The sequence below is a fragment of the Nicotiana tomentosiformis genome, chromosome 8 (genome assembly GCF_000390325.3).
Source record: "Nicotiana tomentosiformis chromosome 8, ASM39032v3, whole genome shotgun sequence".
Taxonomy (NCBI): Eukaryota; Viridiplantae; Streptophyta; class Magnoliopsida; order Solanales; family Solanaceae; genus Nicotiana; species Nicotiana tomentosiformis.
In genome coordinates, this window is record NC_090819.1 from 142,861,661 (window position 1) to 142,878,964 (window position 17,304).

The following is a 17,304-nucleotide window of genomic DNA, read 5'->3' on the forward strand; positions in this document are numbered from 1 at the left end:
TCTACTTTAGCAAACAAAATACAGGATACGACTGTATGTAATAGACCCTTGTGGTTCTGTCTTTGTGCGGACCCCACGTATAGCGGGAGCTTAGTGCACCGGACTGTCCTTTTTTTTTTTAAGCAAACAAAAATATACTAAGAGAGCCTATAGATCTATCTTTATAAAAACTAAAGATCACATCTGCTGCAGTCTTAAAGAGTTCACTACTTTGAATTATTGAATTCTTAAACTTATTCTTTTGTTTGGCAATTAAACTAGGATATTATACTATAAAATATGAAGAGAAAAGATGCTTGTTCCGTACACCATAAGAAAAAAATAACTTTAATAGCAAAACCTCTATACTACTGCTACTACTCTTAGTACTATATTATATTATGCTAAGTTTTAAAGAAGGAAAACTAGGCTTCATAATACCCTTTTGAAATTCAAATATTTGTCTAAAAAACAATCTAGTGATTAAAAGATTAAAATTCACAATACTAGCTCGAAGATTAGTGACTCCATAACTTTTACTATGCAGTTATTAACTCAGTAAAATGTTGAAGAAAAATCCCAACATGTAGACAAGAGATCACACTAGGGGCTAAGCCACATTGTCCTAAGGGTGGTCAGTTGACCACTTTTCGTCGAAAAATTACATTGTATATATAGATAAATATTAGATTTTAGAGGTATATAATATATATTGAACACCCTTTGTCGGGAATTATTTTTCACTTCTTTCGAGTTTCTACACACTTGAAATTTTTTTTGGCTTCGCCACTAATCACACTATTTGAAAACTATTAAAGTGGTCTCTGGTTACAAGGATAATGAATAATAATCTCGAGATAAATATAAGATTATTTCGGTTGAATTCTTACTCCGGTATAAGCAACCCCAGGGTTGTTAATACTATAATGTAGCATTATTATTTTTATGCCACACTCGCCATGCTCCAAATCTGTTGTCCCAAAAACCTGTTTAAAAGCTGAAGTTAAAATTGAAAATAAAAATTTATCAGAGTTTATCTATTTATTAAAATTCCGTTTATCTCACTTTTAGTTCAATGAACCAAACATAAATTAATAAAAATATATTTATTAATAAGTTCGTCATTATTTAATTTTGGTATTATAATCGGCATAATGGAGTAAGTCAATAAAACGTGTCATTAAAGGAAGTGAAGACCACCGAAGTTACAATGTTCCTAACAGCATCCAAATATTATTCTCCCCAGTTTGACGACTACCAACCAAACTACTAAAGTACCACTTTGCAATCATAACACAATCGCCAATCGAAGTCACTGTTAGAACCATCCTTCAGTTTCAGATCTTCCATAAAGGTACAATCTTTGTCATATTTTTAGATGTAAAATCAATTTACAAATAAAGGGTGTTTGAATTTTCTGGATATTTTAATCTAATGTTTGCATTTCTGTTTTTCTGATGACAGAAAGATACAATCTCTTTTTGTTTGGATATGATTTTTATGAATTATAAACCGAATATTATTAGGTTAATTTGCGAAAAGAAAGCACCCCATATAAGTAACAGTTTTTCCACAGAATCCTGGATTGGGCGGGTTTTGGGGGGGGGGGGAGGGGACAATGTTTTTGCTCAATTTTTGATTTTTATGTTTCTTGGTTGCAAATGGGAAGAATAAAATGAGCCCAAATATTACAGTGGTGAAGTCAGTAATTCTGCTAAGGTGTGTATAAAAAGAAATATTTGACCTCTATACGCAGTATAATTTTCCGGCGAAGGGTGTTCAACTGACCACCCTTCGGCTTGCAAATATAGTGGAATGGATGTAGCGGACGCCAAACAGTTTAGGATTGAGGCTAAGTTTAGTAATTGATTGATATGCAAATAGCCAACGATGTGTGTGGAGTTTTGAAGTAATAAAATTTTATTTTGATTGCGAAATTGTGAATTTGCGAATGTTTTGCTATGTTAAAGATGGTACTTGTTCACTACTACGTGGGTATGGTTGGTAGTTTGTTCGTGGTGGATAGGATTTTAGTCTTTTACTAGAGTTGAAGATGGAAGCTAGTGGTTGCGGAGGTGGTTTTTAATTAGGTGGTGATCTTGACCGGGAAGGGGTTCAAGTGACTGTGGTAGGTGCTGGATGAGCTGGTGAAAGAGCAGCTAATTACTTGCAAGATATTTGCCTTAAATGACACATTAAGATCATTTTTGCTATTTTCTTTAACTCTCTCGACAAATCAATCTACCTTCCAAGAAGAAACTCACCTGAAAATCATAAGAAAGTCAATAGCCTCTTCTCTTTTACATAAACAGCTCTATACCTTATTCTCAAAAAAATAAAAATAAATAGCTCTATACCAATATTATGATTTCATATCCTCTCTCTTAAATAGCTGTGCCCTATGTTCAAATTAGAAGCACCGGAATACTATATCAAAAAGAAAATCAGAAGCAGTGGAATAAACACGTGGGATTGTGAGTAAGAGAATTTGAGGGTATTAGAAGCATGAGTAATTCATACCTCTAACCAAAGCATCTTTTTGGTTTTGGTTTTGATTACAAGTTAGAAGATTGCCTAAAACTATATATCATTTGAAATGTAGTGGGTTGTAAATTGGGGTTGGAGCGGTTCTATAGGAAATGCGAATACCACCATATGCTGCTTTTTTCTTTATTTATTGAACATGATTGAAGAATATAAAAGGCTCGATTCTTTGGATATTGCATCTAAAAGATTGATACATTCTTAGTGGTAGAAGCTTGAAATTCCTATATGATATTGTCTGCAATCTCGTATTTGGTAAATTAAAATTTTGTCCATTGGTGGTGGTCTTGCAATGACCCCAACTTGCTTAGGATTGAGGCGTAGTAGTAATTGTGATGATGGTGAATGATGATGAGGTGGTTTCGCAGTGCTTATTGTTAATTCCTGACAGGTCACAGAAATGTAAATGTGTTTAACTTTACCCCTTTCAGAACGCTATGTGTTATCTCGGCTGCTGCCTGCTGCTATATTAGTCGTATCCAATTATTAACAGGATATCTAGTGTTCGACACTTCTGGCAATACTCAATCTAATACTAACTATTGTCATAGGCTTACGTCTCAATTGTTGTTATTTAAAAATTGCAGGATATTTCATATAGCTCGTCACACATGGCTGCATTCAAGGCATTTTTGAACAGCCCTGTTGGTCCTAAGACAACTCACTTTTGGGGTCCTGTAGCCAACTGGGGATTTGTCATTGCGGTATGCCTATCCACTACAAAATTTAAATTCTGCTATTGTCTACTGAGTTGTCATTTCGGTATGCCTTTCTACTGAGTTGCATTGATGTACTTTGCAGGGACTGGTCGACACACAGAAACCACCAGAGATGATATCAGGCAACATGACCTCAGGTAGAAAATTTGTACTTAATTGAACGTCGACTTGAAATGATATAGGCCCTCATCCTTTCTCTTCCTTCTGGTGTTGCAGCAATGTGTGTGTATTCTGCATTGTTCATGAGATTTGCATGGATGGTACAGCCTCGGAATTATCTTCTTCTGGCATGCCATGCCTCGAATGAATCGGTGCAACTCTATCAACTATCACGTTGGGCAAAAAGTCAAGGGTAAGTGATCAATTGCTCTTAAAAGAGTGGAACATTCTGTTACCTTCTGATTTCATTTTGCCTCTGCGCATGATATAGACTTACACTTCCCTCAACAGTATTCCTAAAAGATAATACAGTCAATGGAGGGTAAATGGTTGATAAAGATTTATGCTTTAGGTAACCCTCTCACTGTCCGGTCTTTATTCTCCAGTACTTCCACCACTGAAAGTGTTCCATAGTCCATAGTCCATAGCCAGACGGAGCTGGAGGGCTGAGAATTATTTCCCTAATTTGGTTAAAAAAATTAAAAGAGGAGGTTGAGGAAAAGTGGAGGGAGGCTGGGAATTCTTACCCCAAAAGTTTTCATCCACACATCTGATTTTTTGCCCATGAGCACTTGCACCGTCAGGAATCACAGTTCTCGACAACATGCTCAAAGTTCTAGTTTGCTTTCAAAAATACCGACAGTTTTATATAGGAGATACCCTATTGGCTGAGAAACATGTTTACGTCCATGCTTTTTGAGGAGTGAAATTTATATGTCTTTAGAAAATATAAAGAACTTCTAGTACCTTTTTTAGTTTTATTATTATTTTTATATAATACTGGCCCGAGATGAGTATAAATGGAAGTAACATGGTCAATGAGGATTCATATAACCAATCATCCCAATTAGTTTGGCATTGAGGTGTTGTAGAAGTATTAATAGTTGGCAGATGTGGAAAACTAAATTGATGCTTAGTCTGCTTCTTTGAGCTAGCATAGCAACCTACTCCATAACACGCAATCCCCTCCCTCTTTCTCTCATCTGGGAGGGAAGGGAATCAGTGGTTCTTTTTGGGTAGTTGTTATAGTTACTTAAATATTTGTGCGAACCTAGAGAATTTGAGGACTGTGTTGTGGTTTTGAAGCTTGTGTTTACAATTACAATCAAATAAAATTTTGCATCATATGCTTTTTGTCTGGACAGGAAGTTGTGGAGATCGAGCATTAGGGTCGTAGGTTAGGAGGTAGTTATGCATATCTCTACGGCGCGCCAGTGAAGCTAGTCTGTTAGGATTTTGTCTTAGACTGTTAGTGGTTAATGTTGAGTTCACATTACTCTTTCGTTCCTCTTAGTGTCGGCTTTATCTACTGGTTATTGTTTTGCTTTTTATCTATGTTCTTGTGATGCTGTTATTTCTTTCTAAGGTTTTTATTGATGATATTCATATATTGTCTCTTTTCGTCTTCTTGAGCCGATGGTCTATCGGAAACCGCCTCTCTACCCCTCGGGGCAGGGGTAAGGTTTGCGTACACACTGCCCTCCCCAGACCCCACTAGTGAAATTTCATTGGTTTGTTGTATGCTTTTCATCTGATACTTTTAGTCTCTCTTTTCCCTGCAGATATTTGCAGCAGAATGCAGCCAAAGCGGAGTGATTTTGTGTTCTCTCTCGTTTATTTTTGGACAATTTTCGCTTGTCATTTTTGAGTGCTTTCATCAATTGTTGCAGAAAAAATTGCCTTTGATAATCCAAGAGCTGAACTAGCAGCCTATTTCCAAGTAAATCTTAGTACTATCAGTACTGGGACTTTTGGGATTCATTATCATGTCTATAAGAATTGCCACAATAACACAGCATATTTTTAATGCACGCCATGTTATTAAACTTGCACTTTGAACAGCTTTTGTTGGCTCAACTAATGATTTTTGTAGTTGGTCAAGTACTATCCGTTGTTCCAAAATTTACGATAATAGTGACACTAAATTCAAGCTAGGTTAAATCATATTAAGATCGGTGTCTATAAAGAAGTACTAGGTGAGATACGATGAGAAATCATATTTGTATAGTAGGAATAACTTAGGTGAGAACCATGAGATCTGAAGTTCAAAACCTAGCGGAGGCAAAAAATATTAAGTGATTTTTTCTCATTGATCCAAGTCTTGTGGATAGAGTTACCTGATATTTGTTGCTGGTGGCAGGTATCTTATGGAATTAGTCGAGTTCAAGCTTGCCCAGACACCGCGGTTATCAAAATAAAATAAAATAGAAATAACTTAGTTACAAATAACAATTATGTAATTTAAACTCGTGTTATTGCATTTATCTTATAGCTTGATTGTTCTTAAAAAGTATTGTACTACGTATGGTACACCTCTTCGAAGTGAAACTTTATGGACGAAAATAAGGATTTTAACTTCGTAGGTTCTAACTTAAATCCATTCCAAGTTCTAGTCAAAATCGGAATATAATATGCCTTTTGTTACACCACCTATATATATATATAACAGACGTTGCCTTCTTTTTTTCCCTTCCCTTGAAAACCTGTATTAGTATTACAGCCTCGTTCCTTCGCAGAACTACCACACGGCCTCCTTGCTCTGATTGCAAAGCGTGTTAAAGTGATTGAAGATTTCATTGCTTTTGGTGCTGTTTCTTCCTCTTGGCGAACTGTTGTTACAAAGGAAAACTTTGATGTGTTTCGCCCCAAGTTCCGCTGCTAATGCTGGCTGATAAAGACAATGATAATCGAGAATTTTACTCTCTTTCCAAGAAGAAAGTTTTGCGTATATTTCTCCCCGAAGCTAGAGGGCGACAGTGTTTTATATCAGAGGGATGGATCTGTACCGCGTCATACACCGGAGAGGTAAACTTGTTGCATCCTTTTTCCCGTACCCTAATCCAACTTCCTCCGCAACAGGCCTTATTGGCTTTTGATTGCGACGATACAGATGGAGGATATCCATGCATTGACCAAACTGTGTTATCTGCTAGCCCTTCTCTTACATCAGATTATATATTAGTGGTTTCTTTTTATGGATATAAAAATTGTTTGGGTTTTTGGCGACCTGGAGATCTCAACTGGACTAATATTAAAATCGACAGATCTAATGTAGTTGGTGGAGTTATCGGTCTCAAATACTAACTATAAGGGTAAAATGATTGGACTGATTTCTATAGTACATTGAACGGAGGGGGCGGAAGAGATATGCGGGCTTACGATCTTGAAAGTGGAAAAATTAAATCTTTTTATCCTGGATTCTCCCTAAGTCGTATTTGCCCGCCAACTTGGGTTGCACCATCATTCTAATAATGTGATTGATATTTTTTTTATTGGCGCTTTTCAATGTGGTAATTTTCTTATTTTCCGAGTTATTAGTTTGAAGCTAAGTTGATCTATTTATTTTTCTTCATTGTAATCTTGGAGATGTATGAATGGTATCTTACTTAATTAGTTATAATTGTACTCTCTAAATGATTTTGAGGCTTATAATACACCATTTGCAAACAAAAACCCTGTAATTTGATTCCCCTCCTACATTCTATTTTATTTTCATTATGTAAAGAAATCACAAGAAATTTGATTTGAAAAATAATACTCAAAATTTAGATGGATAAGAACATTGGAAAGAGTACGTACACACACACACACACTCTGTTTTCTCTATAGAAAATTTCTGGTTTGCTGGCATAACATGAAGTAATCATCCTTTATAGATTGGATTGTCGAGCTCTGTTAATGGCCTAATGCCCTGGAGGAAAACAATAGAGAGGATGTAAGCAAATTTTGATAGCAGATCCTGCAATGGCCTTCACTGGTGGCAAAAGTACTCATAGAAAAACCGTAGTCTCTTTATTTGTGTATTTCACCAACACCAGCAACTATATTCAATCCTACAAAAAGAACACATGCTCGCTTATTTCAAATGAATTGGTGATTAATGGTCAATAGGTTAGAAAGGGGTTATATTTTAATTTTTAATATTCTAACAACTTCTACTTTGAAACCAATTTTTAATTTGATCACATAACTTGTGAAATTCAGTTTCGACTCAAACGGAATCAACTCAGAGACTATATTTCTTTATTTGTTCTAGCTCCATCTTGAGAACCGTGTTCGCAATAGTATAAAACAGATGTAAACAACTTCTAAGTCGAAATTATGAACGACTTGACTTGATTATAAAAGTTTTACTGCCATACAGAATAAGTCTCCACTATGAAAATCGAAACTTCACAAGTCTACAAGATGCAGAAGGCAACAGATCCAAACTCAAAGCTTCACCATCAAGAAATAAGTATTATATTACAAATATAGTCAGGCCAAAATTACAATAAACTGCCTTGCTGTTGCATTTTAGAGAAAAAAAAGCATGTAAATCATTTTTTCAAGCTCTAATGTTGGAAAAAAGTAAGCTGAAAGGTAACCAAAATAGTTGACAGAACATAAATTCATTACTAACCTTACAATAATTTTGTTCACAAAGCCCTTCTCTATTCTCATTGAGTTCTTCTTAATACCATTGACTGCTAAAAAATCGACACAAAATAGTCAATAAATACATGTATGTGCAAAATCAGTTAACAAAAGCGAGAAAGGCTCAAGAACTCTACACATAACACAATAGCTTTCAATAAATTTGGGTTTCTTAACTGTGGGGGTCAGAGAATGTCCATTGAGGCAATTTGGAATATTAAAAAGAGAGCGTGCATTGCATAATCAATTAATGAAAAGAGCCAAAGACACATGTAATTCCAGAATAGCCATTAGAAGTTTATGTACCTTCTAGAGTCAGCGATGACACGACAAATATAGCGTATAGAATTTGAAGATAAAGACGCAAATCCTCAAAAAAATACTGCTTACATGTTCGTCATGTCACACCCCTTTTTTCACCCTAACCCTCTTTAAAATAAATAATAAAGTGGTTTTTGAAGATCAAAAGGGTTTTTAAATTGAAAGTGCCAAAAAATTGTGTTTCAAAGGACTTTGAGAGTAGCCACTTGACATTTGGTTTCGGTGTGCCAAGTCACCGTTTTAACAAAAAATAATTTTTCCTTTTAAAATACGTTTTGACTCTTAAACATAGTCTGCAACAGAAATTCCGAGAAAGGGGGTTCATTCGACTCGGAAGAAGGTGTTAGGCGTTCCCGAGTCCCGTACCTAGTACGGTTGCATACTTGATCTAATTGGCTTTTAACAATACTCTAATTGAGGTAAAACACACAAAAAGGAAAAAAACAAACACAAAGAAGGTTCAAGGTTGTCCCCACCTGAAAAAGAAAATAAGAGAAACATAAAAACAAAAATCCTACGCCTCTTCAGTGTCGTCCCGTCTTTGGCCTCCAATTACATGTACTACGGGCATTCCCCGGATAAATAATAAACTAAAGGGACAACCTCTCACCTTGAGTAAAAGAAAAGACCTAAAGTTTGTCTACTCAGGTGTGGTCGGCCTAAATATGCTACTAGCGGAATAATATAATAAAAAAATAAAAAAAAAGTAGAAAAAAGGAAACTTATTTCATGCTCATGTTCTTTGTTCATGTATTTAACCCAGCCCAATTCCTGATCATGCAAGTCAAGATTTAATAGCTAATCCCCACGGCCCATATCAATCAACGTTCATTCAAATAATTTCATATCCAACTAAAAGCAATCAACAGAATAAGGCATCTAGCACATAACATCCAAGCCACTTAAAGAAGATGAGAACTAAACTAAAATACTAGTAGAATAAGGAAATGTGAATTAAAACCAATAAGAAGAACCATTTAAAGACTACTGCACCACCCCCAATTTTAGCTTCTCAATTGTATCATATCTGAACCTCTGTTTTAAAAGGCGTTTCTGGGGCGAGCCCGGGGCGAGGCATACCAAAAACGCCCCGGGCGATGGTGTGGGACGAAAGTCTCAAGAGGCGTACGCCCGGGCGTTCGGGGTGCGTTTTTTTAGTAAGGAGTAAGCCCCAGAGACTTTTTCAAATTAAAACAAAATTTGTTGAATTAGTTCTTCATATAATACCCAAATTCTCAAAAGTCAGTTTGATAATTACTCAAAAGGTTTAAAAAGGAACTCAAAAGTATTAAATTTAAAAGTAAAGACCTTTTTAATTGATTTAAGCCCTAATTCATGATTTTCCCAATTTTTTATCTTGTCCGCTAGTCTGCTAATATATCCCAAAAGCAACGAATATTTAAATTTTTTTACAAATACAAAGAGAACTACATTCTTCTTCATAGCAGCAAATTCAAAGTTCAAATTGCAGGTTAATCATCATTTTTGTTCCCCCATATAGAAAACTTTATTCTTTGACTCAAATTACTTGTGCTTGTAAGTAACGTATAATAGATTGTTTTGATTAGTTTTTTGTGGGGATGGAGCGCACATATATATAGTTTTCTTCAATATTTATACAATTTTACCTGTTTATAAATATTTACTGTCATTATATTATTTTATAAAATATTAAAAACTAAATACCTATTGGGCTTACGCCCCGCTGAGGCATATGTAAAACGCCTCGCCTTACGCCCACGCCTTTTAGACCACTGATCCGAACCTTTCATTGAGTGAGTTTAAAACTGCCTCCTTTTTATCCTAAAGGCCAAGACTAATTATGTGACTCGAATTCACCACAATAGGCATCTAAACAAATCAATCAAAAACAGCAGGATGGCATGGCAATTTAGTGTGCCAAACAACTAGTGACATTCAAGCACATGAAAACAATTAAGTGACAGCAGGTATTTAGAAGCAGTAAACAGGACCCAGAACCAACATATGTTTTAAAGGACTAGAGAATATCTTTAACCAAACAGTATCAAAGAACTTTTAAAAGAACGGCTAAAGAAGAAAAATGTCATGCTGGGCACTCATTTTTAAGAGCTTTAAACCATTTGACAAGAACAAATACTCCAACATTTACACATGAGAAACAAAACCAGATTACGCTAAAAGAATGGATGAAACAGGCTACATGGCACTTTTGACTCAGACTCTAAATTCCAACGATCATTTATCAACTTTCAAGCAAGCACAGTGAAATTATCAAACTTACAACTTTTAATGAGACTAAATAAACCTTTTAAACACACTCCATATTCAGTTTACTCACAAATGCTCGTGCGACCAACATCAAAACAAGTGCAAAACAAGAGCAATCCATGGACAAACTAGTTGGAGCACGACAATCGACGGGTCTCAACTTTTCACCTCAAAACATAACAATTAATACAAATTCCGACTTTGAACTCAAGTCGTGGAACTTTAGATTATCTTTTAAAATCCTTAAAATGAAAGCCAAAACCAATTCAAACCTTATCCAAGAGGCATGAACAGTCATTAATCAACAAATAAAATAGGACAGCTTCAAATAACGAGTTTAAAACAAGAAGATTAACCAAATAGGCTACATATGTGTAAAACTTCAAGCAGTCAAATACCAAATCAAACTGCAATCCTGCGCATCTAAACCAGACAGATCCACTCGAAACCAGTAATGAATTCAAATTCCCTCAAACACGATTCTATCACACATAATAATCAACACTAAAGACATGGTAAGAGTAAGGAGAAAAGAGATAGACCTTGAAAATAATTCCTTAATTGATTTGCTGTTTGAAAAATGATATACATGATTGCAGCAACGGAAGTTCAAAAGGCGACAATACAGCAACAAGAAATAAGAGCCACGAACGAACCTCGATCGGCACCTCCATCACTCGAACAAGCTCCATACGAGCAGAACTACACCAACTCCAATTGAAACCAGAAAAGGCAGAAACAGAAACTTTGGAGCAAACTCTAATGCCTCAAACAAACTCCATAATTTGAAACCAAAATCAAATGGGAGAGACTAAGCTTCTTTTTTTGTATTTTCGACTTTTAAAGTAAACTGGAACTGGAACTGGAACGAACTGTATCTTTTTTTCCTTCTAAATTTTTGAAAGAGCTCGAATGGAAAATCAGAAGAGGAAGATCAAAAAGCAAAAACCAAAACCCTAGTTCTTCCCCTAATTTTTGTCCGAAATTTTTCTCGAAACTTTTGTCTCAATTTCCCTCTGCCCAAAAAAGCCCGAAAATGAGAGAATTTACAAGAACTCTCGAAGTTTCTATTCCTCTCCTCCAAGAAATCTCGTGTGGGCCCCAAACCAAAAATCCGAAATCCTTTTTTGAATAAATGGATAAATTCCAGAGAAGTGGAAGATCTTGGATCAAAAACATTAATCCAAAGGCCCTCCATTTTTCTAAGATTTATCAAGGGTTCCGATTTGTTCAAGAGAAAGGCGAAAAGGATGGAAAAAAGCGTGAGGCATATTCGATTGTCAGAGTTTGTTGGGATTTTGGTGACGTGAAAGAGGGAGAGAGGAGGGATCATGAGTTAACTCGGCCGATTTAGTGAGTTTGAGTTGTGGCGTGATGGCGGCGGCAGGTTAGGTGGTGCGGCTGATTTAGGCTGATTAGGGTTTGTGTGTTATAATTTGGTTTATATTTGGTATAAGGAAAACATGTGAGCTGTTGGATTAGAAGTGCTTGGATGGCTGAGATTAAAGAATGAAAAATGGGGCGGGTCAAAGTGTTTAGACGGGTCGAGTAGGCGGGTTAAGAGATTGGGGCTGATGGGGGAGGGACTCGGTAAGAGAGAACTGGGCTGCTGAAATTCTTAAAATTGGACCAACTTTATCTAATTCAAACCCAAACAAAGCAACAAACCCAAAATCATTCTTGCTTTGGATAAAAATAAGAGTATTATAAAATACTAATAAGGAATAAAAATAAAGAACTAAATTAAGGTAAACCATAATATAAAGTGTAACTATTTTTGTATTTTCAAGGATTATACTAAAATAAAAGTAGAGAAAAGTAAGTTAGAATCATGGTATAATTAAACTAATATCACTATAAAAATACTAATGACCCTAAGTAAAAATAAGAAAATATATAATGAAACTATTTTATGTGTTTTCAAATTTATATTCTAAAATTAAAAATAAGAGTAAACTAAAAACCAATTAAAATAATTCAAGTAAATATTTTAAAAATACCAGGAATACTAAAACTAAGCGGGTCAAAAATTACGTGCTTGCCGGTCGAAAATACTGAATCGCTAGAGCCAAATACTCAAATCAAAATTGAGAGAGAAAGAAGAGGATAGAGTTACGGAAGAGTGAAACAGTTTCTAGAATGTGCAATTACCAAAGGAAGAAAGAAACTTATGTATTCTTGCCCAAGTTTGACCCAATTATACATAAAATATTCTGGCTCTAATAGAAATGCCTTTTAAACATAAGAACTGTAAATCACCCTAATTTCAATTTTAGTTTGTCCAATTCCACTCTTTATGTGTATTCATTGAACAAAATACAGAAAAAATATAATGGACAAACTATTCATAGAAGAAACCAAAGATAAAGAAGCCAATATTTCACCAAATAATACTCACCAGAAAAGATAACGGCAACAAATGCACAAAAAGGACCCACACCTGAGACGACAAAGAATGGATCCCATCTCTGCTTCACAAAAAAAGTGAATGATGGTAAAGTAGCAAATACATAAAGCATTGGCTACTATTTGGAGAGAATCAAACAAATCACTGGCAACCATGAGCTATTTTAAGAGAAAATTCACATGCATACAAGCGTAGGAACAACAAAAAATTCTAAATTAAAAATGGAAAAAATCAAAACATGAATTTTCAGCAGATAAAATAGAAGTTGATGAGTGAATTAATTTTCTGACAAAAAATTAGATCTTTTGTCAATTCCGTATCCTAGCCAACACACATGCATCTATAGAACCCAGCAAGAGAGTAGAAAAAACAAAATTAACAAATACCCACCAGAAACAGGTGCAGAAAAAAAAAAAGAAAAAAGAATTTACCAGAATTCAAAAATATAGACGCCATAGACAAACTTCAACCAAGACGGAAAACTTTTGGAACGAAACCCATAAGAGTTGAGAGAAAGAGCAGTATGATAGGAAGATTTACCATTTTACTTCCTAGGATTGAGATGAGACGATATATCTAAGAATATGAAATCATAGAGAAAGAGAACAGGGGAAGTGACACAAATGGAATACGTGTTAGAACAGAAGTTTTTCTGAAATGACTAACCGAAGAATACCAATTTTGCCCATAATACAATTCACAATTACTATTCTACCCTTCATCGTACCAAAACATTCACTTATTATATAGTTACTAGACTAGATGAGAGCGGGCACATACACGATATAGTTGATTATCACAAATTAATTTCTTCAGGTGGATCATTGACAAACGCATAAAAAGATATGTGACTGAATTGGTTGGTACATTTAACGTGCAACCCAAAGTTTTAGCAGAACAACATATTCAAACTCACAGGTGCCAACTAATCTCCACAAAATACAAACATGAAAAAGTAAAAAAAGAAGCTCTCTGGCAAACTTGGCCAAGCACAGCATACTGCACATGAAAAATCTGCGTGAAACACCCAAGGAAACATAACTAACATAACACATGCAACAACATGAAAAGAACATCATTTAAGAAATCGAATTCAGAACCCATTCTTAATTCAAACAATGAGCCGCCCTATAAAACATAACAAGAACACACGCAACAATGTCTTTATACTTGATACACCTTAAAGCTTGTCACGAGGAGCTCCTGCTCTGCTCGTACATTTCTGTCTTTTCTACATTGGTAGCGAGAGCTGCTGAACTGAATCATTAAGTAGATTCCTGCGTTCGTATGCTGCATCAACCACAATGGAACTTCCAATTAGGTATCTAGCAATATAGAATAAACATATGCAATAAGGGGTGAGGATCCGAGAGAAGACTTTACTACACTTAAGACGAAAATAAGTGTTCATATCTTAAGTCTTTATCCAGAGTCAATGTAAGTAGAGTATATATATCAAAATAGAGCAGTAAGTCCATACAAAATTCTTCAATGCATCTATCACGACCCAAAATCCACTAAAAGTTGTGATGGCGCCTAGCACCGCCGTCAGACAAGCCAACAGTGGATGATTGACTTAATTACTCATTTTAGTATTTTTGAAATCATAATTTCCATCAATTAAATAGTAAGAAATAGAATTTACAGGGTAAATGATAATGTTTTCACAACTATAATAAGGAACAACCCATAAGCACCCCCAAAATCCGGTGTCACAAGCGCATGAGCATCAACTAGAAACAACAACAACAACAACCCAGTAAAATTCCACTAATGGGGTCTGGGGAGGGTAGTGTGTACGCAGACCTTACCCCTACCCCGAAGGAGTAGAAAGACTGTTTCCGAAAGACCCTCGGCTAAAAAAAAATAAAAAGATAAAATGACAAAATGACAAAAAGGAAACAATATTAGTATCACAACAACAATCATAGGATAAATAGGAACACCATGAAATCGAGAAGAAAGATTTAAAGCAAAGGGAGACAATATTAGTAAATATTAGTATCACCACAACAATCATAAGAAAAATAGGAACACCATGAAATCTAGAAGAAAGATGCAAAGCAAAAGCGATAGCTAGTAAATAGGACATGCACTGAAAAGTGAAATAGTAAGCCACAACATTGCCAATAACTATCTTAGACAAAAACCCTACATGGCTAGTCCCACAATGGTACGAAGTAAGGCACGACTCAACTACCTCCTAACCTACAACCCTAATACTCGACCTCCACATCTTCCTATCAAGTGTCATGTCCTCGGAAATCTGGAGCCTCGCCATATCCTGCATGATCACCTATCCTCAATACTTTTTAGGTCGCTCTCTACCTCTTCTCGTGCCATCCACAACCAGCTGCTCACACCTCCGTACCGGAGCATCTGGGCTTCTCCTCTGAACATGTCTGAACCATCTAAGCCTCGCTTCCCGCATCTTGTCATCAATGGGAGCCACATGCACCTTCTCCCGGTTATCATCATTCCTAATCTTATCTATCCTAGTGTGCCCGCACATCCACCGCAACATCCTCATTTCTGTCACTTTCATCTTCTGGATATGTGAGTTCTTAACGGGCCAACACTCAGCCCCACACATCATAGCAGGTCTAACCACCGCTTTATAAAACTTACCTCTGAGTATCAGTGACACTCTCTTGTCACACAAGACTCCAGATGCTAACCTCCACTTCATCCATCCTACCCCAATACGATGTGTGACATCCTCGTCGATCTCCCCCCGGATAACCGAACCAAGGTACTTTAAGCTGCCTCTACTCGGGATGACCTGCGAATCAAGCCTCACATTCACGCCCTCTTCCCCTGGCTCAGCGCTGAACTTACACTCCAGGTATTCCGTCTTCGTCCTTCTCAGCTTGAAACCCTTAGACTCAAGAGCCTGTCTCCAAATCTCCAGCCTCTCGTTAACACTGGCTCGCGATTCATCAATCAGAACTATGTCATCGGAGAATAACATACACCATGGCACATCCCCTTGAATATGGCGTGCTAACGCGTCCATCACCAGGGCGAATAAGAACGGACTGAGGGCAGAACCTTGGTGTAACCCCATTACAATCGAAAGATGCTCAGAGTCGCTTCCTACTGTCCTAACCCGAGTCTTAGCCCCATCATACATGTCCTTAATCGCCATAATGTAGGGAGCCGACACACCTTTTGCCTCTAGGCATCTACAGAGAATTTCTCTAGGAACCTTGTCATACGCTTTCTCTTGGTCAATAAACACCATGTGCAGATCCTTCTTCCTCTCTCTGTATAGTTCCACCAACCTTCTAACAAGGTGTATAGCTTATGTAGTCGAACGACCCAGCATGAACCCGAACTGGTTGTCGGATACAGACATTGTCATCCTCACCCTCGCTTCAATCACCCTCTCCCACACTTTCATGGTATGACTCAGTAATTTGATACCCCTATAATTATTACAACTCTGGATATCACCTTTGTTCTTATATAATGGAACCACCGTACTCCACCTCCACTCATCCTGCATGTTCTTCCCCTTAAAAATGATATTAAACAACCTAGTCAACCACTCCAAACCTGCTCTCCCCCCACACTTCCAAAATTCCACCAGAATCTCGTCTGGCCCGGTCGCTCTGCCCCTACTCATCTTACGCATAGCTCCTACGACCTCCTCAACCTCGATACGCCTGCAGTACCCAAAGTCACGGTGACTCTCGGAATGCTCCAATTTGCCTAGCACAATATCCCGATCCCCTTCTTCATTCAGAAGTTTATGAAAGTAAGTCTGCCATCTCCTCTTAATCTGGGCATCTTCCATCAATACTCTACCATCTTCGTCCTTGATGCATCTCACTTGGTCCAAATCCCGAGCCTTCCTCTCTCTCAACTTGGCCAACCGGAATAACTTATTTTCCCCACTTTTTTCCCCAGTTCCTCGTACATACGACCATAAGCCGTTGTCTTAGCCTCTGTGACCTCCAACTTAGCCTCCTTCTTAGCTGCCTTATACCTCTCCATGCATACTCGCCTCTCCTCCTCACCTATGCTCCCCACTAACTTCAAGTACACCGCCTTCTTTGCTTCCACTTTACCTTGGACCACTTCATTCTACCACCAGTCTCCTTTGTGCCCACCAGATACGCCCGTCGAGACCCCTAACACCTCTCTCGCAGCCTCCCTAATATAGTCTGCTGTCGCTGACCACATAGTTCTCGCGTCACCACTACTCCTCCAAGCTCCCATAGCCGACAACCGCCCCTCCAACGCTTGGGCTTTATCCTTAGTTAAGGCTCCCCACCTGATTCTCGGTCTTACTCGAGTAGACCTTTTCCTCCTCTTTAACATAATACCAACGTCCATCACCAAGAGCCTATGCTGCGTCGCGAGTATCTCACCCGAAATCACCTTGCAATCTTTGCACAACCCTCTGTCACACCTCCCGAGGAGGAGATAGTCAATTTGGGTCTTCGCCACCGCATTTTGAAAAGTAACCAAATGCCCTTCTCTCTTCTGAAATCTAGAGTTCGC

At 37.2% G+C, this 17,304-nt stretch overlaps 1 protein-coding gene and 1 long non-coding RNA gene across 10 annotated transcripts; one reads left to right on the plus strand and one right to left on the minus strand.

Annotated features, from left to right (window-relative positions):
• Window positions 1–711: 711 nt before the first annotated feature.
• Window positions 712–13,442, minus strand: LOC138896985 (uncharacterized). 8 transcript variants are annotated; one of them, XR_011410680.1, is made up of 6 exons: window positions 13,227–13,422; window positions 12,787–12,856; window positions 10,931–11,164; window positions 7,804–7,867; window positions 6,995–7,234; window positions 712–965 (listed from the first exon to the last, which is right to left on the minus strand). It is a non-coding gene; the product is annotated as an uncharacterized lncRNA (long non-coding RNA). The 8 variants fall into 8 exon arrangements; XR_011410681.1 differs by lacking the exon at window positions 712–965 and adding an exon at window positions 5,642–6,069; XR_011410685.1 differs by lacking the exon at window positions 712–965 and having other exon boundaries at window positions 6,920–7,234; window positions 10,931–11,090; window positions 13,336–13,442.
• On the plus strand, window positions 1,183–5,227 carry LOC104099687 (mitochondrial pyruvate carrier 1). Of its 2 annotated transcripts, XM_018771953.3 has the most exons (5): window positions 1,225–1,332; window positions 3,109–3,227; window positions 3,325–3,379; window positions 3,459–3,594; window positions 4,964–5,227. In XM_018771953.3, the coding sequence occupies exons 2-5, from the start codon at window positions 3,135–3,137 to the stop codon at window positions 4,995–4,997; spliced, it is 318 nt and encodes a 105-aa protein (XP_018627469.1). In that variant the 5' UTR covers window positions 1,225–1,332; window positions 3,109–3,134; the 3' UTR covers window positions 4,998–5,227. The 2 variants fall into 2 exon arrangements, with proteins under 2 accessions (XP_009605051.1, XP_018627469.1); XM_009606756.3 differs by lacking the exon at window positions 4,964–5,227 and having other exon boundaries at window positions 1,183–1,333; window positions 3,111–3,227; window positions 3,459–3,598.
• Window positions 13,443–17,304: the final 3,862 nt, after the last annotated feature.